At 45.5% G+C, this 25,000-nt stretch overlaps 1 protein-coding gene across 4 annotated transcripts; it reads right to left on the bottom strand.

Moving 5' to 3' along the window:
- Positions 1-233: 233 nt before the first annotated feature.
- On the bottom strand, positions 234-24,666 carry LOC101539320 (urea transporter 1). Of its 4 annotated transcripts, none has more exons than XM_055126420.1 (10): positions 24,598-24,663; positions 23,857-23,930; positions 15,583-15,745; positions 13,956-14,145; positions 10,763-10,891; positions 8,962-9,154; positions 7,804-7,951; positions 7,488-7,622; positions 4,361-4,410; positions 234-2,270 (listed from the first exon to the last, which is right to left on the bottom strand). In XM_055126420.1, the coding sequence occupies exons 3-10, from the start codon at positions 15,716-15,718 to the stop codon at positions 2,097-2,099; spliced, it is 1,155 nt and encodes a 384-aa protein (XP_054982395.1). In that variant the 5' UTR covers positions 15,719-15,745; positions 23,857-23,930; positions 24,598-24,663; the 3' UTR covers positions 234-2,096. The 4 variants fall into 4 exon arrangements, with proteins under 4 accessions (XP_054982395.1, XP_054982394.1, XP_054982396.1 ...); XM_055126419.1 differs by having other exon boundaries at positions 23,873-23,930; positions 24,598-24,644; XM_055126421.1 differs by lacking the exon at positions 23,857-23,930 and having other exon boundaries at positions 24,598-24,666.
- Between the last annotated feature and the right edge of the window lie 334 nt (positions 24,667-25,000).

Below are 25,000 nucleotides of genomic sequence, written 5' to 3'. Positions count from 1 at the left end.
TTCATTTCAACAATGGATACTTGGAAAGCTCATAAGGATGAGTTCATAAATCTGAAATTGAGTAGGAAAGTAGGGCTTTCCTCAGTCACACATCTGGTGTTTTTATCAAGTATAAGAAAGGTCTAAAAATGTGGACACTTGGAAATATAAGCAGTACAGAGTTGGACATGTGGTTGCAAATATACATGTTAGTCAAAAGGTACACAAGAATTACAAACATAATTTACACAAAACTGAGCTGTATTATTTATTAACACTCTTGCATAGAAATTGGTTAAATGAAAAATATGAAAGAATTCAAGGGTTCTCTCAAAAAATGAATAAAATACTTAATTTTAGAACAATACTCAATAACAAAAATAGCTTGGGAAAATAAAGGCCATTTAAAGTAGCAAATATATAAGACTTTCAATATTCCTATTTACAAGTCTGAGAGCACACAGGGAAGAAGCATGTACTTAGCACATGAGCTGAATGTTACATCCAATACATGGACCCTTGGTGTCCCTGCTGGTTGTCTTAACTGATGCTGCTTCTTTATCCACATCTGTTCCCTCATCTTTCATTTCATAAATTCCCTTCTGAATAAATTCAGTTCAAACATTGAAAATTGACTTTCCCCACAGAAATATACATAACTTTATGACTGCTTCAGATTCATGGTTTCGAAGATTCTTTGGTGACAGGGTTTTATGATGGAAACAGTGTTTTCCTGAGAAAAAGAAGTGAATTTCTCCTTCACATATCAGTAAGGTGACTTCTCCTTTCTTGTCATTGTTTCGTCCAGCACACTGCATTTTGCACTGAGCATCGCAAGCTCAGGAAAACCTTGAGGATTCCAGACTGTCACAATTTCTCATCCTCCAAAATGCAGAGTTGATACAAATTCAGGTGGAAGGTGATAAACATACTTTCCACCACCATTTTCAGCCTATCGGGTTACTGGATCTTTATAGAATGGGTAATGTTTAGTTGGCAAAACAGCACAATATTTTACTTACTTGGATTTCTTTGGTTATTCAGATACTCTTGGCTCCTGAGCAAGAGTCTGGTAAATATGTGGACAAGAATGATTTTGTTTTTTCAGTAGAAAAGTAAAGATTTTCAACAGCTTCAAAACTTCTGGAGGAGCGTTGGCCTTCACTTTCAGTCTTTATAACACATCATACCTCAGATGAATAGAAAATGTGATTGTAAGGGCTCCTTGGATGTGGATGACTTGATTTTAATGCATTGGTGGCATTAAAAAATCAGTTTAGGGACTAACACAAATCTAACTATGGTATTTTATAAAAACAGAAACGTTCTTAAATATCAAGAAACTGAGTAAGCCAAGAACTTCTCTTATTTTATCTCACTGAAAAACAAAGCTACTCTAAGAAAGAAAAAATACAGTTAAAAAAAAACCTTTTCAGCTTTCTAAGGAAAGTGACAAAACAGAAAAATTGTACTAATTAAATCTCTTTGTCTCTCCTGCAGCTTCATCAGCCTGAAAAAACAAACCCTCAACATCTCCCATCCCCAAACATCAAGACTGAGGAAGACAGGAATAAGCTCCGTGAACAATCTGCCCCACTCCTGTCTCCCCACCCCCATCCCCAATGCTAACCATGGCTCCAATGTGTAACTTATATTGATTTTAACAAGCCAGCCTGCTTAGCTGAGAATACCAGGTTGACCTTGATTTTGTGACTGTGAGTTCCATTCACCTGAGGCTCAGTTGGTTCATAGAGCTTAATGTTTAATACTGTTAGCGTCATCTAAGCAATCAAATATAATGAACCCATAAAAATAAATCAATATCTAGCTCCAGTCTCCCGTCTTTTTGTTGGAGCACCACGACTCATAAGCATGTGACAGTCCTAGTGCCAAGGACCCATTAGAGTTTTAAATTCCCCAGCCAGAGCACACCCATGGGCTAGAGTGCTCCCATATCTGAAGATGTTCATGGAGTCTAAAATGAAAAACCAAAATATCTTAAGAACAGATTGCCGAACAGTTAGTATGAAAGTTACTAGTAATGAAAAAGACAGTTTGCCAGGCAGGGAGTCAGATATGCCTTGTGATCTTGGCCGTGGTGAACATTGACCTTGTTCTCACAAAGGGCTTTCCACCATCCTTTTCTTAGCTTGCTGATAGAAGATTCGGTTTTCTTCTGTGTAGGTGACTTTACTCAGTGGCATCTTGTAGATGTTGCGGTTTCCCGTGGTGATCAAGAGGAACAGGAGCGCGGCCAAGCAGAAGGGCCAGGTACAGGCTGGCAGACCAAACTAGGGAAGAAAAGAAAAGCTCGTGATTCTTGGAAGCCCTATCAGGGAGTGAACCCACACAGTGTCTCCCTGTGCTTTTCAGTACGAGGGGTGAGTCCCGGGCTTGTCCCTACAGAGACTAAGATATCAGGGTGTGCAGCACGTCTAAATCTTTGTTTATCATCCTCCATTCTTTGCTGCTCTATTACATGTCTATCTTGCCTTCCTTTCCCTGCCCCCGCTCCACTAAGACGTCCCATACTAGAGATACGAAGATGAGTCTGGGCACTTAACAAACCACCACTGGTCTCTAACCACTCATCACATGCACACAGCCACCTTTGTTAGTTCAGCCGATGGGGTCCTCTCTCTCTTAGGCTAGCTCCTAGGTTCTGCTTATTCTCCTTCTCACTCTGGCTCCTCCTTATTCTGTCTTCTCATCCTAAACTCCACGAGGGTAGGTCCTTCTTAAGCCAAGCTAAGCCCTGGATCTGGCTCCTGGGGTGGGATTCTGACTGCCTGACAAGATCCCTTGGAAGAGTTGTTTTAAAAACCTAGGTTCCAAGCCCCATTCAAGAGCCACTTTTATCAGAAATGCCAAGGAACAGAAGCTAAGGATTTGTAGTTTTCGAAATCCCCCTCGCTGATGCCAGGGCATAGTCTTCCCGCTTCTGGCCCAGAGATCAGAGTCCTCGGACCTCTGTTGGCATGTAAAGGGGTCCACAATGCTCCAGTGAACATGTTGGAGGGCCTGTGACAGGGATTTGACTTCCTGCCACACAGACAGTGCATCTGCAAAAGGACCTCCCAGATCAACTCTGCTGCCTGCTGTTGACATGGCTCGACACAGTCTGACCCATTAGTAGTCAAAACCTCACACCCATGGCTGGGGCTGGCAGACACTGGCTTGTTTCACCAGTTACTAGGTGAAGGGAGAGAGAAACAGCTTAGGTTGCTGAGAGGGGCAGTGCGCTGAGCAGTCAGGAGGCACTAGCTCCTCAGCAGAGAGGATGGAGAAGATCCACGGGCAGGACAGTGCTGAAATGGAAGGACAGTGTCAGGAGGCAGCTAATGGGCAAGGATTTTGCCTATGAAATAATTCAGCCAGGAGATGGGTCCAATTATGTCTTGATGACTAAGTGTGGCTTTACACAAAGACAAGAGGTGTGAAAAACTACTGACTTGATTAAAATAGAAAAAAAAATCAACAACTGGGATTTTGATTGAAGTATATTCTCAAAGTGGCATTACTCAGTATATCAAGATGGCAGCCTCGGAAGTGTGAGGCTGTCTGGTGCTGCCATGGGGCTGAGTGTCACTCTGCAGCTCTGACGTTTATGGCTGTTGGCTCTGTTGTAGGAGCTGCTCTATGCTGTGAACAACTTCCGGCCTCGCCACAGTCAGGTGTGTGCCAGCAGCTAAAAAGATGGGTCAGTGCGGCTGGAGAGATAGTACAGTAGCTAGGGCACTTGCCTTGCAAGCAGTTGACCCAGAGTCAGTCACTGGCATCCTGTATCTGAGCATCACTTCTGAGTGTGACCCAAAAACCAAAGGTGGGGGGAAGGATGGACCAGTGCTATGGCCAGGAGTATGTCCTCTGGGGAGAATGTGTGCGACCTTTGGGGCGACCCCTGAAGACCATACATGTGAGCACCATGCTGACCCCCCATAAGCCGGTGTGGGAACACCACAGTGACCCCGGCAGGCATGTGTGTCAACACTATAACTAAATGTTTGAGCAGTAAAGTGTGTGACACCATATCATGGCAACACAGTATCAACAGAGGAAGGGAAGGAGGGGAAAGGATTATTCTGAATTCAACTTTGTGACAATCAGAATATGATAGGTAGCACATTATTTAACTTAAATTTCCCTCCTTGAAGTCAAGCATCTACTGTTTTTCAGCACGCTGAAAACCTACCGGGGTACACTGGTGCTAGTACCCAGGATTGACATTTCCTTGGTACTGTAAGCTGAGGAGCAAGACCAGGCAGCAGCGAGTGTCAGTGTCCTGTGCCCTTCCCCTGTCACCATCCAAGGGACCCCCAGGAGCATTGCCATAAGACAGAGAACTGATCTGTGCTGCTGAAGCAGGAGCATATGGACTCACCACAGCCATCATATGGGACATGCTGATTGAAAAGTAGGCAGTGAACAGGGCTGCAACAAAAAAAGAGGAAAGAACAATGGATGGTGTACTTTACCAGAGAGACTTCCTCCTGACCCAAATCCCCAGGAATGCCGGCTTCCCAGCTAACCCTGTACCCTGGCTACAAGTATGAGCTTAGGGTTTGCAACTCGATGTTCAGATTTGGGTTCTACCACTTAGGAGCTTGCTGCCTTTAATCCTTTGCCTGTGCCATGAAGAGAACGAAAATATCGTTCACGGATTGTATAGGAATGAAAGGAGTTAATGTCTGGACTTGGCAGACAGAAAGTGCCCAGTCAAGGTGGCTTGTCTATGGTTACTATTGTGTTGCTGTATTATTGTAGCTTAGGTCCTTCTGTGGCAGACAAAGCTCCCCGTGAGCTTATTCAAGCACAGCTGAATTAAAATGAAATTTCTAAGTGTTTCTTGAGCTATGTGGTTTCTGTACCATCCTTCTACATCTGTGATTAAAAATTCAGGGTTACAATGATTATCTATACACCATGAAAGCAGTGGTTTATACAGCAAGGTAGCAATTTATTTATTTATTTATTTAAATTTTATTGAATCACTTTGAGATAGTTACAAACTTTCATGTTTGGGTTACAATCACACAATGATCAAATACCCATCCTTCCACCAGTGCACATTCCCCACCACCGATATCCCTGGTATGCCCCCGCTTCCCCACCCTCCCCCTGCCTCCATGGCAGACAATATTCCCCATACTCTCTACTTTTGGGCATTATGGCTTGCAGCACAGACACTGAGAGGTCATTATGTTTGGTCCATTATCTACTTTCGGCACACATCTCCCATCCCGACTGATTCCTCCAGCCATCATTTTCTTAGTGATCCCTTCTCTATTCCATCTGCCTTCTCCCCTCCGCTCAAGAACAACTGTTACCCAGGGACCAGGGAAATGGCTAAGGGCTGGAGTATATGCTTTGCGTGTGCTAAGTGCTTAAGGGAAAACAGCCTTTCAGTTCTTTGTAAACAAACTTTCTCCCAACAGGCTTCCATGAGTGCATCCCACTATGAGAATCTAACCATGAGAAAGAGATACAAAACATGTTTATAGTTTTGCTAGAAAAAGCTGGAAAAAAATAAGAAAGTAAAAATGTTCCTTGGCAATGTAGTTTCAGGTTTGGAGAAAGGCAGCATGACCCCAGGTTCTATTTGAATTCTCTGCCCAAAAGAGTCATTAGAATGATGAAGAGAGTGAAGAGAGCAGTTCCACAGTAAATGACTGTTATTTGTTTACTCTGGCTGACAAATAAAGGCTGGTCATTTGCTTGGCAGTATCAGGGTGATATGGGCAAGCTGAAACTTGTCATGGTATTCTACGTGTGAGGTTGTCTTGACAAGAGGGGTTGGAAATTTGTCTCAAAATGTGTCTCTTGTTCAAAGATTAAAGAGGCCGAAAGTACCCACTGAGGATAAAACAGAACCTCACATAATGTGAATGAAAGGAAAAATTGGTATGACTTTTCTGAGGGTGAAGCTGTCTTCTGGTGAAATTTAAGTGAATAGAGCTGGGATTTTGGCACTGGAATTTGGCCCTTTACAAATTCAGGGCAGTGGCTTAACTATTACATTGTTTTAGCAAAGAAAGTCTGAACTATGCAGAGGAAGGCATGGGAAGCCAATGTTCGCCTCCGAAGATGTCCATTCCTCAACCTTAGAACCCATGTCTATTCCACAAAAGCAACTCTTTGGTTGGGATTTGGTTAAGGATTTTGAGATGGGGGAGATGATCTGGAAATATCTAAGTGAACATACTGTAATCCCAGGGTTCTGATTAGGAGGAGGCAGAAAGCTCTATTCAGGAATCAGGAGAAAAATATTCTCACTTCCTGCTTCCTACTCTAGTATCTGCATTGAGTTTTCACTTGTTTTATTCAGTAAGCTCAGCCAGTTTCTTTAATAAAGAAAACGATGGAGACATTCCTACTTTGGGGAACACAAATAAATGCCAGGGAGGGCTGTGTCCCTTCCCATGTCTGGCAAGAGTCAGTTGGTCAGGGACTGGAGAAATAGTTCAGCGGGTAAGGCTCTTTTCTTGCACATGACCTGCCCGGGTTCGATCCCAGCACTACTATTGGATTGATCCATCAGGTGATGAAGAGTCTGGACAAGTATTCCCACTAGATTAAAATGAAGTTCTGCACCTTTTCTAGTCTGCCACCCTTGTCCCTTGGGGAGAGGCTCTGACACCAATGGGTTTGCCATAGGGACTGAAGGTCACTCTGTGACAGCTGAAGAGAACTTGGTGGGTTAGAGGGGGCTGGGGTGGAACAGACAGGGAAGTTAACTTTGAAGACGGGGTCTGAGTTGGCATTTATGCTGTTCTGATGCCTTACTCTACTTCTCTGGGCTCAGAACCCCAAGTTAGGAGGATGTGGCGGGAAGACCAGCATCCCTTCCAGAGGTATCACTACTGGTCAGAGTAGGGGCTCTGAAGGGGTTCATTAACACAGTGGTTTTCACATCCTGGCCCCCCACCCCCCAGAGCAGTCTCAGAGCCATTAGACACCTCGCTAGAAATATAACCCCTCCCCTACTTCCCCAGCAATGACACCAGGACAGGCACTGGAGCAGAGCAGGAAGGGGTGGGGGAGGGGCAGCAACGACCAATACGCTTTTGAAATGGTTTTCCTGCCAAACCCTCAAATTTGGCAATGGCTGCATTAGCATGGTTCCCTCAGCACCTTAGATGATGGCATGCATTGGCCAGGAGCAATGCATTCCAGACTTAGCTTAAGCATTTTCCTTTGGGTTCCTTAGGTCAAATAGTTCAGGAAGGACGGAGGGCTAGTCAGGGCTACTCCTCAAATAGGGGTATGGCAGCTGGCTAGTGGGGCCCAACAGGGTGTGCCTGTCTTTACCACACCCCCTGGGGCAGCAGCTTAGCTTCAAGCCTCCTACAGGGCTGGTATTACCTGGGTACATACTTAGAAAAGGGATCCTCACTGGAGCCCCACTCTAAATTTATCACATTGATTTTTTTTTTAACAACTTGTCCTTCCTTGCTTTCAAGCCCAGAGTAACAAATGACTGGCCCCTCTCCCCACCCGGGCTTACTTACCGCAGGCAAGAGCCAGGAGGTGGGTCTGCCAGGTGAGTGCCATGAACATGCCTCCGATTGCAATGCAGGACAGGGCACTGTTGAACCCACAGAGGCCATCATAGATGTCATCAAATGGAGCCGAGAGGCTGAGTCCTAGTGGGCAAGGTGGGCAGGATCAGAGGCAGGATGAGAACTTGGAATGCTCCCAAGTGGGGTCCAGATGTAAGGGAAGGCATTGTTCCCCCAATAAGCAGACCCTTTAGGAAGGGAGTAGGGGACAGGGACCCAGGATGGAGGAAGAAGTCCACAACTGGGGGCCAGCACCCTGACTTACCTGCTACTATCCCCAGCAGCGAGCCAATGACTGCATGCAGGCATATGAGTGGGGAGGACAGGAAGATGGCGCACACGAAGATGCCTCCGGTCCATGCGCTGTTACAGCCATAGATCTGGCTGATCCCCACAGGCACAGCTTTCAACAGCTGCAAAAGCCACGTAGAAAAGGAAGGGATTAAAACAGCAGGATGGAAACCTACCGGAGACCCACAAACACATGGGGTGCAGTCATAGATTTATTCTAGCAACCACAGGAATCTTTTTCACTGAGGAAAAACCCAACTTGCTCTGCTTTACCCTGAGACACACCCACCTTTCCTTGGTGCTGGGTAGGCACACCTTCTCCAAACACCTCCCCATTCCTGACCCATCACACACTGACACTCTGCTCCGCTGGCTGGTAAGTTCCTAGGGTGGTCTTGCTATCACCCTACACACACACACACACACACACACACATATGCACGCACACACACACACACTCATATTGCACTGAGGATGGGAGGAATCCCAGATTACACTTCTATCCCCGTGGACTTTTCTCAGGCATGTGGCCAGGATATGGAGCCAGACATGTCTATGTACATGGGAAGAGTATTACTCCCTGCTACTTGACTGAGGATATAAAGGCCAGAAGGGAGCTGTCCCCACCCCCACCCTCAAAACTACGTTGCCCTAGGTACAATGTACATTTTGAAGAGGTGTGGAAATGTACCCCAAGGCATATATGGTTATGTAAACCAGTTACCTCAGTAAAACAAAGCAGCCAAACAGAACAATGGTTCTGATATCTGCCAAAGCTGAGAAGCAATCCTGAATTCTTGTACATATTTTATGAGAGTGACTCTAAGGAAAAGCAGAATAGTTCCATAATGAGATCTAATGGAAGCACCTCCTTGATGGAAGGAGGCAGATTGAAGAAGACTTAAACCTGGACTGGAGGCCTCTGTTAGCAAGCACTGCCCCCCATCTGCACTAGATCAAACTAGGGCGACATTTGCATGCATGTTTGGCTTCCAATGGAGGGCACTTCTCCAGGAGTTAGGGAAAGGAGGGAGGCTCATGGACACCAAAGCTTTGGAGTTGGAGGAAGGCAGGGGAATTGGAGGAAATCACATCCATAAATAAGTCAATTGGAGAAAGTTGTGTCTCTTACCGACAGGGCGCTGAGCTCAGACCAGGTGACATTGGGAGCGGAGCTCTCAGGTGTGAACAGCTTGGTCGGGAAGAAGGGGTTGTAATGTCCTGTGGCCAACAGGTACATGGACAGTGCCATGTTGAAGGGCAGGGTGAGGACGGGCAGGTCCCATTTGCTGAGCACGGAGCCCAACGCACTTGAGAAAATTGGGCTGAAAACAGTAATAACCCAGAGGAAGAGAATAATAGGAGAAGTCAGGCAGATGAAGGAAATATTTATATGCTGGAGTAGTTTGACAAATCCTTGGACTTGACATCATTTCCACTAGTATTTTTTAATACACTTTTTGGGGATGGGGTGGTGGTGGAACCCAGTAATGCTCAAGGTCACACCTGGTGGTGCTCAGGGATCAAACCTGAGCCTCCCACAGGCAAACTGTGCACTCCATCCATGGGGCTCTTTTTCCAGCCCTTCCATAAGTCTTTAGAATATCTATTTTGAAACAGAAACAATTGTCCAGAGTGTGCAGGCAGTGGGCAGAGAGGGGGGCCTGGAGCAGTGGGTCAACCCTGGGCAAGCTGCTGTTTCCCTGTGTGTGAAAAGGTGATTAGATCCCATGATCCGGAGTTCTTGGGTTTGCTCTCATGGACCCCCAGACTTGCAACCACCACTTAAGAGCAAATCGCGTTAGAATGGTGGGCAGGTTGCAGACACTGCCCATAGGGGCCCGTGCTTATCACATGTAGCCATACTTGTTTTACTTTATGTTTGGAGGTCATACTTGGTGAGACTCCTCAGGGTTTGTGCTCAGGGGACCATGCAGTTCTGGGGATAGATCTTGGACTTGCTGCTTGCAAGGCAACTGCTTTTACCCCTGCGCTATGTCTCCAGCTCCTCATATTTTACTTCTCAATTTACCATAGTAGAAAGGAATGCTGACTTCCAGAAAAAGGATTTAAGATAATGTCAACACAGAAACTAGTTTAAAGAATTTAGGGTCAATTTAAAAAAAAGGAATTGAATTCAATAAAGAGCATTTTAGAAGGGAGCAAGGAAAGTGGTGAAGTGCAGCGAGACACGCTCTTAGAGTGGGGTTCCTGGGTTAGTCACACCAGCTTCAGCTGGGAACCTCTGGGAAAAGCATAACCTGAGGCCCTGCTCTAGATTGACCAGTCATAACCTCAGGACTGGAGAGAAACAGCAATCAATTCTCAAAGTGGGCAGTTTTGATGACCTCTGACCTAGGAAGCGAATTGAGCTCTAGGAGTCCTTTAGAATTCTCTGGAGTATAGTTAAAAGTCCCACTGCCAGGGCAATTCCCAGACCCATTACACCAACATCTTGGGGGTGGACGAGGAGTATGTGGAAAAATCATATGCACCAGTAGATTCTGACAGACACACTTTGAATCTCTATTTATTGTTTCTCCCCAAAGTATGTGCACAATGCAGAGCACTTCAAACTGACCATATACTGACTTTAATTTTTTTTACAGAGGCCACAGCTAGCAGTGCTGGGAAGCTCAGGGACACACAGGAGCAGGCATCAAAGCAGAGCCATGCCCAGCCTCGGCATGTGTTCTATTATTTGAGTCATCTCCCTGGTCCCTTCATGAGTTCCAAGGGTGCAGTTCAGGAGCTTTGAGGACACATTTTTGAATAGCCATCAACTCCAACTCCATTCACAGTTTTTGTCTTATAAAATCAAACTGCTGCGCCCTTTAAACAGTAACTCCCCATTCTTTGCCCGCCCACCACCCCCACCTTGCACCCCCTCATCCTTATTTTTAAAACGTGTTTGAAAACCAGGTACAACTTACCATGTCATAGACATCAGAGTCACAGGGATTAACAGCAACCAGAAATAATTTCCCTTGAGTGAGAAGACAGCTATGAGGATCCCCACCAGCGTGCCGTTGTAGCCATGGAGCCCCGCCGCTATGGCCGCCCTGAGCACAAGAGGCACAACGAGAATATTTTAGAGGGTGGGGGCAGTGGCACTTGGGCATTTCCCTGATTAATGATGGGTATAGCTTCCGGATCCTGCTGATAAAATGAGGTGATTACCTGGCAATACATTTCAAAATTTTAGAAGAACCACACACATACTGATAAGGTGCAACAGACACAGCTAAAACTACAAATGTGCAGATAATGACTCCTGGACTAAGGCATCCCAGCTAAAGATAGAAATTCTAGCATCCAGGGGAGGAAAAGGAAATTAGCAACCCGTTCTGCTTCCTTTCAGCCTTTCCTTTGAAAAGTGAGTATTTCTTTTAAATCATTAAAGGCCACTGACTTGAATGGAACTTTTACATGAAACTGTTTCCTACGTCTGATTTTCTTGGTGCAAGATGTAAGATGCTTGAAAAGTAAATTTACTTTCATAAGTGTCTTTGAACTCACTAGCATTCATCTTCCAACTCAGCATATATTTTCATCTTCCAGGGCATCCAAGTGTTACCTCTGAGTATATATTTTCACGTGATTACAGAGGAAAACAATGACTTTGCCTTCCTATGGCAAGGGACTCCATGGAATGACTGCTGAATTCACACCCATGGCTTTTTAATGTCTCTTTTACTTCACAGAATTTAATCTCACTTCTGAAACTTGTCCTCCACTGAGATAATGGTGGAGGGAAGCAGCCACTGGTGGTGGAGGGTGTGGGGCTGGAATGTTGTATGTATGAAAACCTATCATAAATGGTATTGTAAATCATGGTGTTTAAAATAAATTTAAAAAGAAAGTAAACAAACCACCCAAAAAGTCCTATGAGGAAGTTTCTACCGGTAACTTTCCCACAGGTGAGAGCAGGACATATTTTATAGAATAATTTATTGGGGAAAAGAGATGGGTTTGGGGCCACACCCTATCATGCTCAGGGACCGTTCTGGTTCTCTGCTCAGGAGTGACTCCTGGCAGTACTCAGGGGACCATATGTGGTGCTGGGGATTCAAATTGGTTGCATGTAAAGCAAGCACCTTTGCCCTGTACTATCTCTGTACTCTCTTCAGAATAATTCTTTTGTGTGCATATGGATGGAGGCCTGATGGATATGCCCAGCTGTGCCCAGGGCTTATGTCTAGCTTTGTGCTCAGAGATAGCTCCTGGTGGTGTTCAGGGATCAAATGCAGTATCAGAGATGGAACCTGTGGAAACTCTGTGTAAGGAAAATGCCTAGTTGGCTCTACAATCCCTCCAGCTTATTTACTGAGTAAAACGGTTGACCAACAAGGTCTCCTGAACTTCTGAGATGTGACAAAGGAGAGCGCCGTGAAGGCTCAAGGTAAACGTTTTTGGGGCTGCAGCTGTGAAGATGGGTGTGAATATGGTTAAGGGAGAGGGGGGTCTAGTGCAGGACCTGAGGGGGAGGTGAAGCAGTCTGGAATCACTGCACAGGGTGGGACCAGGTAACATGATGGCATGAGTGTCTACTTGGCTTGCTCTGAAATGGAGTCTCCAAATCAACAGGAAGGTGAAGTCACTTCCATTCATCTTGGGAGAGATGAGAAGTGCAACTCCTGTTCTAGTCTTTTGTCTCCTTTAAATTATCCCTCAGGACATGTGGGAGGGAAGAAACTTGTGTTGTTTAGCCCAGGAAGTGCTAATGCCCTCTAGACACTGGGACTCTCCGATGACAGGGTGGAGCTGTGCAAAGACTTGTCCTCCCCTCTGGAGATTAAGTGCATAGATGTGCTCAACAGAAAATGAGGGCAGTGTCTGCAGGACGCAGATGGCAGCCTTACAGCAGTAGGATACGGTCTCTTATGATAGAAATTCCCACATTCATGTGGCTTCAATGCACTTCAGAAAGTCTACCGTGAAGGTCTGCAAGTTAACACCTGCAGTCATGGCTGGTCTTATAGGCAGAACCTGATTAGGAAAGCATGTCCTGCTGGAGCAAAGCAGTGAAGAAATTTATTCAATATGGCACAACTTTGTACCCACTCCCAAACTATAAAGTCTATTTCTTTTTCTCACAAGCCTTAGAATGGGGTTTAAACTAAGATACAACATCATCACTGACAGAGAACAAATCAGGTTCCTTGACTTGTTGGGAAAGTGGAATATTGGCTGACTCCTGAGAACCACTTCAGGCAACTTTCAGTAAGAGTTAGAAGAGTTTAGTTTCTGTGGACCATCTTCTGGGAACTAGGCCTTGATCTCGGACACTTGAAAGACTGAACTGGTTAGTCAGTAGTTAGCTATCTTCTCCCCAGAGGAGTTATCTCACTCCTTATCCAATGATGGACCCACCTATAGAAATACTATTTTAAACCTAAAACGTATTTCAGAAGACCCATCAATACTTCCTAAAGCAGAACTTGTAATTTGTGTTCATTCATGTCTTTATAAGCTGAGCTAAACTTTGCATTATTTATGAAGAATGATTTTGATAAAATAATCATGGAAACAAGCTATCATGGATACTCTCAAACCAATAAGACATTTTTTCCCCATGAACACATAGACATATTTTTTATTTGTTTTTGTGCCACATCTGGCATTGTTCAGGGATTACACCTGGCTCTACACTCAGCAATCACTCCTGGTGATGCTCAGGGGACTATATGGGATGCCGGGGATCAAACCTGGGTTGGCCACATGTAATGAAGGGGTCTCATGTCTGGATCAGACATATGCAAGGCAAATGCCTTATCCACTGGACTATTTTTCTGGCTCCAGAAAAATAGACATTTTTTCTCATAAAAATGTTAATAATTAATCAGGCATCCAACAAGTTTTCTTTAGACACTTCTTGGGAATTAAGTGTAGATTAGTTCTGGTTACCATGAGCTGCCATGAGAACCTAGGTTCATGTAGACTGGCCACCTCCCCAAGTGCTATGAAGAAAAGGTTATAAATGATTCCTTTAGCCCTGACTAAAGGCAAATAGAGAGTTCTCTGAGACAAAGATCTTTTTTTTTTTTATCCTGGGAAGGGTGGGGCTTTATTACCCAAAATCACTCATGGGTTTCCTGTGTTCTCAGGCTAGAGGGTCACACCTACCTGTCCTGACTGAGCAAGAGGGCCGTCAGGGTGGACACCACCGTTCCCACACAGCCAGTGAGGGCCAACCAAGGGCTTTGCACCAGGAACCCCACCAGAATCAGGATTCCACTGATGGGGTTGTTGATGAGGACCACTTGGGATATGCCCCGAAGAATCCAGTCGACGAACTGGAGCAGCAGGGGTTTGTCTGGAAGACACAAGATCAATGGTGCTAAGAAAGTGGGGTGCAAGTGACTAAGTCAAGGAATCACCCTGAGCAAAACAACTTTCTAAGTCCTGAACATAACCATCAACTCCTCCTTCAATGAAGGTGAAAATGATCTTCAATTCCTTAAAGCTCTCTCTGAATCCTTTAGAGATTCCCAGTCTCTGAAAGCTTTATGCTTACCCACACAAACCCTTCTAGAACCCGAGCTTCAGGAAGCCTTGAATGCAGTGATTTACTGTGCTCAGAGAAACAGATTTAAATCAACGGAATGAATTACACAGTCCACTTTTAGGATGTGTGGGGTGGCTATGTAAGAATTGAACCCAGGGCTTCACACACACAAAGGAGCATGCCATACCACTGAGCTATATTCCAGGCCCTTAAATGTTCAGTTTAAAGGTGCTCAGGGGTTACTCCTGGTGATTTTGACAAATGCTAGTGTCTGAGGACACGATGCTGCTATGTCCTTGAAGTGCCAAGAGCAGGGTCCCTCCAGGGCAATCTCCAGTCTCACCTGAGAAACCAAGAGTTGCTGGGGATCAAGTCTAGTGTGTGCCCTAGCTGCTATACTAGCTCCTGGCTCTAAACTGTCAGTTTTCAAGAAATAAAGTTATAGGCTAGAACCAGGTTGTGAAGAGACCACTTAAAAAGTTATAAAACAGAAGCCAGAGACATATAATAGGGGGTAAAGCACTTGCCTTGCACATGGCTGATCCAGATGGGATCCCTGACACTGAATCTTCTAAGTACTACTAGGAGTGATCCCTGACTACAGCTGGGTGTTGCTCAATCTCTCACCCCTCCTCCAAAAAATGTTATAAAATGGGGAAGGAAGAAATGCATTGAAAGGTAGGGGAATATGAGAGAAGTGAGAACAGTGAAGGAAAGAAATTGAGGGGTGGGGTGAGTAAGAAGTAGGGAGGCAACAGGGGTAGGGGCCAGGGGCCCTGTTACATTGGTGGTGTAGAGGTGAGGTGTATGCATATGTCTAAGTAACGGAGCCAACAACACTGCAAAAAGGAGCCCCAAACTTCTCTAAACACACTTTAAAATGTGCCTGCTATGGAGACAGGCTGGGGGTGAAAGGGAACCTGGGGTCATTGTCAAGAGAGAAATTGACACTGTAGTGAGTTGTGTCATTGAAACAACATACCCCTGAAAATCTATCATGGACAAATTTATAAATCATGGCTCTTTAATTAAAAAAAATTGTTAAGAGGGTAAATCTCATGTTGTGATCCTTTCAACATAAAGCATAAATAAGTAAATAAAAGAATCATGTTTGATAGCAAAACATTTTTCTGTGCTTAAAAAATTAAGGCAGGAGACTATAACTAAAGATTGAAGTAGGAGAACCAGCAAAAAAGCTTCCCAAAGTGACTCTCCCAACTCTCCAAGGGCTGGAGGCACACATACCTTTCAGCCAGTTGGCAAGCTCTCTCATATCCCCAGTGATGTAGGTTAGCACCCTGGGGATGCACCGTCTCTGTCGGTATGCTGACATATGGCTTTCACTTGAGTCCTCTTTCTCCATCCTGGTACTGTCCTCCATGAGGCTTGCTTGCTCTTTCTCAGGCTCCTTGAAAAGAACAAGATTTGTTCAACCCCTGGTGCAGAACACCTAGGACTGCCTAGTGATGTGTCTGGGCAGAGCAATCAGAGGTTCAAAGGCACTGCTTCTGGACCCTGACATCATTCCTTTAGTATCACCCTCATCTCAAGATTCTCCTACCTTTGCTACCACTACTACCAAGACACATTTCTGGCCTTGGATCTCATCAAGTTCTAGTTTTAGTTCAGCACATGTTGGTTAAGCACTGTACTACATGCCATCCACAAAAGACTCCATCTGCTGGGAAAGATGGAAACATGGGGAGTTATAGTGGAAGGAGTCAAAAAGAAAAATGTCAAAAGGGCTAAGTTCCAGTGTTTAAGCTGCCCCCTGTTGACACAAGAACCAGGGACCAAGTGACCATATGATCTGCTCACCAATGCAGACCAATCCATTGCTTTCTAAGACAAGCAGTCTTTGGAAATTAAAATTTCATCTTAAAAAATTAGGTTTTGTAGTTCAAAGGTTGGAAAGGAACAAAAAACGTTTCAAAACAGTGTGTTGACACAGACTGTGTAACCTCTGATAGCAATTCTTCAAGGCAAGATGATTTGACTAGATCCTCACCCCTGATAAACTGCCCCAGCTACATCACTTTTATTTATATGCAAGGATAATTATGTACAACGGTTTAGGAGCTAGAGAAGGTAGAGACAGACAGAGCTGCTGAAAACTATAGAGCTGTAATATAATAAAGTACGTGAGATCCAGGCATGGTTCAGCAGCAAAAATTCCTCCTTTGCACTGTGAGGCCATGAGTTCCATCCCTGGTGAGGCCCATGTGCACCAAATGTGATCCTGGAAGCTCTGCTGTGTGAGACCGACCTGACATTTCAGCCGAGTGCACCACCTCTGGGGCACAACCAGGTGTGGGCGAGCACAAATCGAGTGTGTGATCCTCAGATAGCACCACAACTAAAGGCATTTGAGCTCAATACCAAAGTCGGAACCCTGAGAGCGTGTGTGTGAGCACCTGGCCAACTTATATAGCATATGTATAAACACTACAGTGATGTCACATGAGCTTTGTGTGGGCATAATGCACACAAGCATCTTGGCTCCCATGTGCATGACCTCTATGAGTACTGAGGCAGGTGTTCAAGCATCGTCACTGGAAGCTCAAGCTCCATAACCAAGCAGATATGCAACCCTCAGTCATCACAACAACCAAGGGAAATCATGAGGGTAGGGGGGATTAAGGGAAAGGGAATGGACAGGGCATGAAGACAAGAAATGTGCTCCAGGCAAACACCTAGAGTCTAACCATGGCTGTGCTCACTCAGATGCTCTTCCAATCTCCTGAATAATAGGAACAACAGTGTGCCTTCAGAGCATCATAACATGGAACCCTACAATTTGGCAGACAAAACGGAAGGAAGGGGTCCTGGTGTCAAGGACAGAAACAAAAGGACCCTGAGGATGGGATCCAAGTGAGGGGAAAAAGACAGCCAAGAGCAAAAGCACGTTGTGTGTAAGGTAAGTCAAGAGCCTGGCCAGGTGAGTGTAGAGCGTGCCCCGCCTCTAAACCCTGAAGGCCTAATGGTAAATGTTGGCTCTGTAGGTGCCTGGGAGATGCCAAGGCACCACCCCCAGCCAAAGCAGCTAAATCAGCCATTGTCTCCCATGGCCTCACTGGAAGGGAGGTGTCTGCTCAGCTCCTTGGGGCTCTAACACTGCTTCATTTACCAGAGCCAACAAATCATTATCAACAGATAAAAAGTTATGCCCTTTAAGAAAATTACTGACTCTACTTGGACTTTCTATTAATCTCAGGATGGAAACCAATGGGGAACAACTCACCATCTCACTTTGAAACAATGGCAGACCACTAATCATTACATAAAGGAGTGATTTATGCATCCTGTTCTGAACAAAGCTAATTTTGTCTGGGCAAAAGAGTGTTAGCCGTCATCATTGGTTAGTTCTCTTATGAAGGTTTGCATTAAGGATTTGTGTGTGTGGAGTGTGAAAGGGAACACAGGATTCAAGATTTCATATCTACTGAAGCTATAGTCTCAGCCAAGAAATTCTTTTACCTTTTCCTGGCAGTGGGAGCGCATCAGTAGTGCTGGGGGCCAGGGGTCACATCTGCCTGTGCTTGGGGGCTATTAGGATAATACCAGGAGGTGCCAGCTGGGCATGTTTCAACCCTTTGACATATCTCTTAGCCCCAGGAAGGGCTTTTTTTTTTTACTGTTTTTAAGTCACACATATAGTTCAGTGATTAGAGCACTTGTCTTGCATGTGTGAGACCTAGGTTTAATTCTTGGAAAACATACACACAAACACACACACACAGACACACAAACACCAAACAGCTCAGTGGGGACTGGCATGATAGTACAGTGGATAGCATGCTTGCTTTGCACATGGCTGACTTAGGTTAAATTCCCAGAACCCCATATTGTTCCCCAACCCCTCCAGGAGTGATCCCTGAGTGCAGGATTAGGAATTACCAGGAACGGCCCCCAACCAAATCAACTACAACTGCTGAGTTTCTGTTACTGAGTTCGTCAAGTTCTACAGCAGGGAGTAATGAATAAAAACAGGAAAGTGACATTTTTATCCCCTGCAGAAGCAATTATGTATGAGTTATTACGGGTCAACAAATTTATGTTTGCAAAACTTCCGGTATATGCCTATTTATTTTAGAGCATTTTAAATACATCACCTCAGAGATCTGGAGATACAGATGTGAAACTCGATAATATAACTGGCCAGACCTGATTGAGAACCTGAGTGGCTAGAATCCCCTCCCCCCACCCTCACCTGCAGTTAAGCCAAGACTGAACTATTTTTGTTTGAAGGTATAGCCTAATAGAGAGGTCATATTGCCATGTGTCACTCCAACATCCATAGACTGAGGTGAAGTAGAGGATATTCAGGTCTCAATGAGAGAGATCTTCCAGGAGCTGGACAGTGACTATTCGTTGCCCCAGGGAATCATTTATTTATATGGGGGTGTGATGGGGGTGGAGGGAGATGCACCAGGTGGTGCTGGAGCTCTAACCCCACCTCCTGCTCTCAGCCCATGGAGCAGTCTCCTTGCCTCTCATGGAACCATTTATTCTATACAGTGGATCCTCTGGAGCCCCAGGAAGCCTTGACTATTTGTTCCAAAACTCAGACCTGACTCATAAACAAATCTTAAAAGAGATCAACTAGCTACTGAAGTTTCTCAGATGCCCTTTCCTGGCTGAGACCTCCAGGGCAATCTGAGGAGGGGACAGGCTAGCTTCTGCCCTACCAAAGCCCAGGCAGTCACTTCCACAACCCAAAGCTGCCACCATGCTTCTGGCAGGATTCTGCCACCTCAGGACTGAGTCTCACAGATGGTACAATGAAAGATTCGGGATTTTTCTGTAGCATGCGGCCACATTTGCGACATCTCCAAACTCTACAACATTGACACACAATATAGTGCACTGCATTGGATGGGATGTAACATAGAAGCCAAACAATATAAACTAACAAACCATGAACACATAAGGCTTAACTTGCAACAATAGCTTGGTAAACCCTCAGACAAGGAATTCATGTCCCCATAGTGAGAAACAACAATTTCACAAATTTTCTTCTACAGAAGTATTTTTTAATCATTCTGTTAAATAGTCAGTGGTAATGAGCACTAGAAAATAAATTATTGTGGGGCTGCTACAGGGACAGGCTTGAGGGGTGGTTGGGAAAATGGAGACAATGATGGAGGGACGATGAGGGTGGCGGTGGGATTGGAGTTTGAATAGAATACCTGTAACAAATCATCATGAACACCTTTGTAGGCCACAGTGTTTAAATAAAGTGGGGAGATAAAAAGCTCAGGCTTGAGAACTGGCCATGAGAAACCAGTAAGTTAAAGCTATAGTTCACCTTAACATGTCACATCAGGTACTGGTATTTCTTTAGAAAACTTTAAAAATCCACAGCCTAATGGAACTTAAGGTTAAGGGGAAAATAAAGGCAAGTAACTCCAACAATATACAAAAGATTGGATGCAGTCTGTAGTGAGCCTCCCCTGGCGTTGCCAGTTGTCAAAATTCCATGCAGTGAGCTGGGGATAGCATTAAGGCATTTGCTTTGCACACAGCTGACTGAGGTTCCATCTCTGGCACCACATACGGTCCCATAAGCCCTGCCAGGAATGATGCCTGAGCAAAGTTCCAGGGCTAAGCCCCAAGCCTTGCCAGGTGTGGCCCCCAAACAAAACAAACAAATTCCATACAATCCCAGCAGTCTAGCACCAAAAGCAAGTCGAGTGCTATGTGTCACTCTGGATCACTGGCTTCAGGCACAGCCCTGGGCATCATAACACGTGCAGATATGCTCAGAAGACATCCTGAACTTGGGGTGCAGGCAGACATTCCCAGGACCAGCGGCTGCAACACGAAGAGCACGGCTGCCCTGGACCCCACGGACCATTTCCAACTTTAGCCAGCTGTGATCTCTGCCGGCGCGAGGCTTTATGCTCTAAAGAGTCTGCCCGAAGAGGGCCGTGAGAATGGGGGATGGCACCAGCGCCGGGAATCAAAACCTGTTCATCCCTTCCTTTCTCTCCTTGACACAGAGTATTTTGTGCTGGGGGTGCGGGGTGGGGGTCTGGGGGAGCACGTGCACCGCACAAGGAGGGCAGGCGGGTTCCGGGAGCAGCGAGCACCTCCTAGCCCGAGAGCTTTCCCCAGGAACCTGGCGGACCTCCCCATCCACAGGAGCTAAGCTGCTGAGGACAGAAGCCAAGGGTGCATTTTATTTCGGAACAAAACTGCGCCCAGAGCATGGCAGCAAGACTCAGTCCCAAGCCCTTGCACGTTCGCACCACCATCCCGATGGGGGCAGCCCCTCGATGCCGGAGGATCGCCCTAGAGAGAATCTCCACTTGGGGGGTGGGGGAGGGCTTCCCCGGCTTTGGGATAAGACCCCGAGAACGGCACGGTAAAGGGGAGAGCCGCGAGCACGCACACGCCTGCTTTAGGCTGTTCTTCTCTGGGAGGTCGGGGGTGGGGGGGTAGGGGGAGGGTTCCATTCTAGGGGTGGCCGGGGGACTTGCCAAGGCACTACTTAAGGTTCCACTTTGGTAATTCAATAACCCGGCCTGCCGTTTGGTTATTTACGGGTGCTACAAGATCCTTGCGGGCTCTACTTCCTGTGACATGATTCTATTTCCTGTCACAGGATTCTTTTTGAGGGTCGGGATGCCCCTGCGTTGCACGGACCCCCCAGGATCCTGGGAGTGGCCTGGGAGGTTCCGGTGCTGCGCCCCCCGGGACCCCCCACTTCCCACCCCTGCCCCTAAGCAACTCTGTAGCCTTTTGACTGAGTTCCCAGGAGTCATTCACCCCAGGAACCCTGAACCCCTCAAATACAAAGTATAAATAAGTCTTCTAAAAAGATACATGTACTACTAAAAACGAAACAACATAAAGCAAGCAAACAAAAAACCCCACCTTATTTGCTTGCTGCTGTGGATTGGCTTTCTCTTTGTTGTTGTCTTGTATTGCACACCCCAGGAACCCTGAGCCCCTCAAATGCATAGGAAAAATAAGAGTCTTTTAAAAAGTTATATTACTACTGAAACAACAACAACAACAATAAACAACTTATTTGCTTGCTGCAGTTGACGGGTTTTCTTTTGTGGTTGTCTGGGGTTGGTGGCTTGCTGTGACACACTGTGTGGTGTGCAAGGTAGCCACACTCATGGACATCATTTTTTTGCGGGGTTGGGGTGGGGGTCACACCCAGATATGCTCAGGGCTTACTCCTGGCTCTGCACTCAGGAATTACCCCTGGTGTTGCTCTGGGGACCATATGGGGATCAAACCCTGGTCAGCTGTGTGCAAAGCAAACACCCTCCTGCTGTACTACCTCCCTGCTGTGCTATTGCTCCAGCCCCCAGTCACACATGGAAATATGGAAAAGCAGCCCTGGCTCCAGAACCATACTAAATTATACATATATTTATTTATTTTTATATTAATATATGTATATATAAATATATACATATTTACTTGGCAATCAAACAGTGAATGCACAGCAGAATGCCAGTCTGGAAGACTGTTAGGGGCGCAGGAGTGATAGCACAATGAGAAAGGCACTTCTCTTGCATGCAGCCCAGCAGGGTTTGATCCCTGGCAGCACATATGGTCATTCTCTGAGCCCGACCAGGAATGATCCCTGAGAGCAGGGCCAGAAGTAAGTCCAGAGCACAGCCGGGCATAGCCCCCAAACCAAATAAATTCATAATAAAAGAACTGATAAATGGCATTTTGTTTCATATTTAGATAAGAATTATTAAATACTTGGCATAAACTTAATAGTCAGCAAAACAGCACACTGGTGACAATGGGGTGTTGAAATTATGTGCATGAGAAGCCATTATTAATAGTATTGTAAAGCACAAAATTGCAATCAATAAAAATTAAAATAATAATAGACAATGTTTGTGTACTTAGGGGAATTCACAAGTGTGAGAACTTTTTCTAAATTTCATTTTTCTTTCTTTCCCACTTGGTGTCCATGTAGTTTGGGGACCACACCCAGTGGTGCTGAGGGGTCCTCAGGATGGTTCTCAAAGTGCTCAGGGGACCTTGAGGTGTCAGATGGAACTCGGGCTTCCTGCAAAGCTTGTGCTCAGTTAGTGAGGGTGTGTCTCCAATTTTTTGTCTCTCTTTTAAAAAAAATAAATAAAGACTCTTATTGGGCCAGAGAGATAGTACAATGAGTGAGACACTTGCCTTTCATGTGGCTGACCTAGCTTCAATTCCCAGCACCCACACATGGTCCCCTGAGCACCTCCAAGAGTGGGGCCTAAGTGCAGAGCCGGAGTAAGCTCTGAACCCAATTGGGAGTGGTCCCAAAAATAAATAAAAGTTTTTTACATTTACAGATATTCTAGAAAGGTTGTATGTCTGGTGTCTCTCTTTTTTCTTCCCCTTTAAATTTTTACTTTTTTCCTACTGGCTTGGTTTGAAAGTGAAAAACTTACACTCAACTAAATGACTCAGAAAAAATCCATAATGGTGGAAAACATGACATGTCTTAGAAATGAATTGTGTGTCTGTATTTTCACTCCACCCTTAAACCGCTTGGCTAGTTAAGTAACAAGCTATGGTTCTGCAGACTCCATTTGGTATATTTTTGTTTGATAGAGAACAATAATCAGTCCAATAGGATGATTTCCTCTTATACGTGGTTGCAAAAAATAAGAAAAGAAATAAAAGGCAGTGAGAATTGTCACAGTCCCTCAGTGAAGGTACTTACCTTTTCTGTGGCTAAAAGGTTCCTGTATGTTTCCCACCACTTAAATCACACATATCACGGACACAGTGAAGTCCTTCAACTCCACAATTTGTTCAGAGTCACAAGATGCAAGAAAATTGAGAGCTGGGTGAGGTTTTAGAGAGCACATACTACAAGCCTTTGTTTTCCAGAATGGAAAACTCGCAGTTCAGAGTAGAGATCATATAAGTTTACTCAGCAGAGTCAGTCCCTGAATGCTGCCTAAGATTCTCCCTGAGCCGACAGAGAGTGAAGGAACAGCTCCTCAAAGTCTAGGTTCACAACGAGGGAGTAAACACAGCAAGTCCTCCCTGACACACTGAAATCATCCTGGTTTACCCCTGGGGGTTGAACAACCACAATTTCAACCGTCCCCTTTCACCACTGCCCCTGCAGAAAGAAGAGTCTCCTAACAAACATCTCCCCATGCCTCAACATGAGCCACACGTACCCCTAGGACTCATCTCTCCACACCAAGTCTGTAATATGCTAAAGCCAACATCCCAAGAATATTTCGGGAGCTTTCCGGCACACATCAGAAAGTGCTTTTCAAAGCTCTGATCACTGGTGAACGAAGAAGTTACTCATCCCTACAATAAGCAACATCAAGATGTCATTGGCCAGTATTTTCTGTTGCATTCTACGAAACAGATCATTCTCTGAACAGCACATTAGAAATATCCGAAGTCAGAGAGACCCAAAAGTCTGGCTCTGCCTCAAGCGCCACTTATTAAAATAACCCCCAAGTTTCGCATAGAGAAGAAAGTGCTTAAATAGTCATTGTCACAATAGAGTCTCCCAGCACTGACCTTCTTTGGTACTTACAATAATCTTTATTTTAGGCAGTTTTTTTATTTTAGTTGCGGGACGGTTTTCTTTAACGCTGTAATTGGAAACAAAGAAAATGCTGTCAAATATTCCTGGCTCCTGATTAAAATACTTCTCTTCAGAGCACACCGCTCCGAAGGAGCCTTGGGGTCTGAATTCCACAACAGTTAAGTGCAAGTTGTAAAGACTCTGCCAATTCCGTGGCTTCACTGTCACCACCAGTCCCTCCTTCTTTCAGCGTGACAGCGCATGCAGGCAGGGCATAAAACCATAATTGGAAAGGGCCCTGCCCAGTGCCCTGGTTTCTTTCTTTCTTTTCTTTTTCTTTCTTTCTTTTTTTTTTTTTTGAGTCATTGATACATCTCCAACTCAGTTGTTTCAAGATCACAGCCCCAAACTGCTGTGGCTAAGACCAGAATTAATTTTTCCACATCAGGAGGATGCCTGCATGAAAATCCTGTTTCCTATGGAAGTCAGGGGGGGTGCTTGCACCCTGCTTCAGAATCCTGAACGAAAGACACCCCTTCCCATGTTCCAGCAGGGAGCCGGGGGCTATGGAAAATTGCTTGCTCGTCTTCCAGAACCCTGCCCTGGCTGCTTCTACTCAGTCCGGATCACCCGAAACCTATTTCTCCCGCAAAGAAGGGGAAAATGAGTGGAAAGAGGAGAAGACGAAGAGGCAAACCAGCCCCTGCCCCGACTACAAAGAACAGGGAACTCACCGCAGCTGGTTTCCTGGTGGCAGAAGGCACTGGCTGATAAAGCCCTGCCGGGCTCGATTCAAAGGGAGGAGATAGTGCTGGGAGGAGGCACCCAATGGTTTTATACTCAGAGCCCCGCTCTGCGTAGCCCTGCTTGGCTTTCTCCTCCCACCATAGGCAGCAGTGCCAAAACATTGCCCAGGAACTGGTCCCTTCTCTTACCTGCTGGCGCTCTCTCTCTCTCTCTCTCTCTCTCTCTCTCTCTCTCTCTCTCTCTCTCTCTCTCTCTCTCTCTCTCTCTCTCTCTCTTTCTCTTCTCTCTCTTCTCTCTCTCTTCTCTCTCTTTCTCTCTCTCTCTTCCAGACATGGTGCCAACAGCTCTGCCATCATTTTCATACCATTTCGGGGTCTCTGCCAGGCCGTG

Source organism: Sorex araneus, chromosome 2 (genome assembly GCF_027595985.1).
Source record: "Sorex araneus isolate mSorAra2 chromosome 2, mSorAra2.pri, whole genome shotgun sequence".
Taxonomy (NCBI): domain Eukaryota; kingdom Metazoa; phylum Chordata; class Mammalia; order Eulipotyphla; family Soricidae; genus Sorex; species Sorex araneus.
The sequence above is the reverse complement of the archived record's forward strand: the minus strand, read 5'-3'. Positions and strand labels throughout refer to the sequence as shown.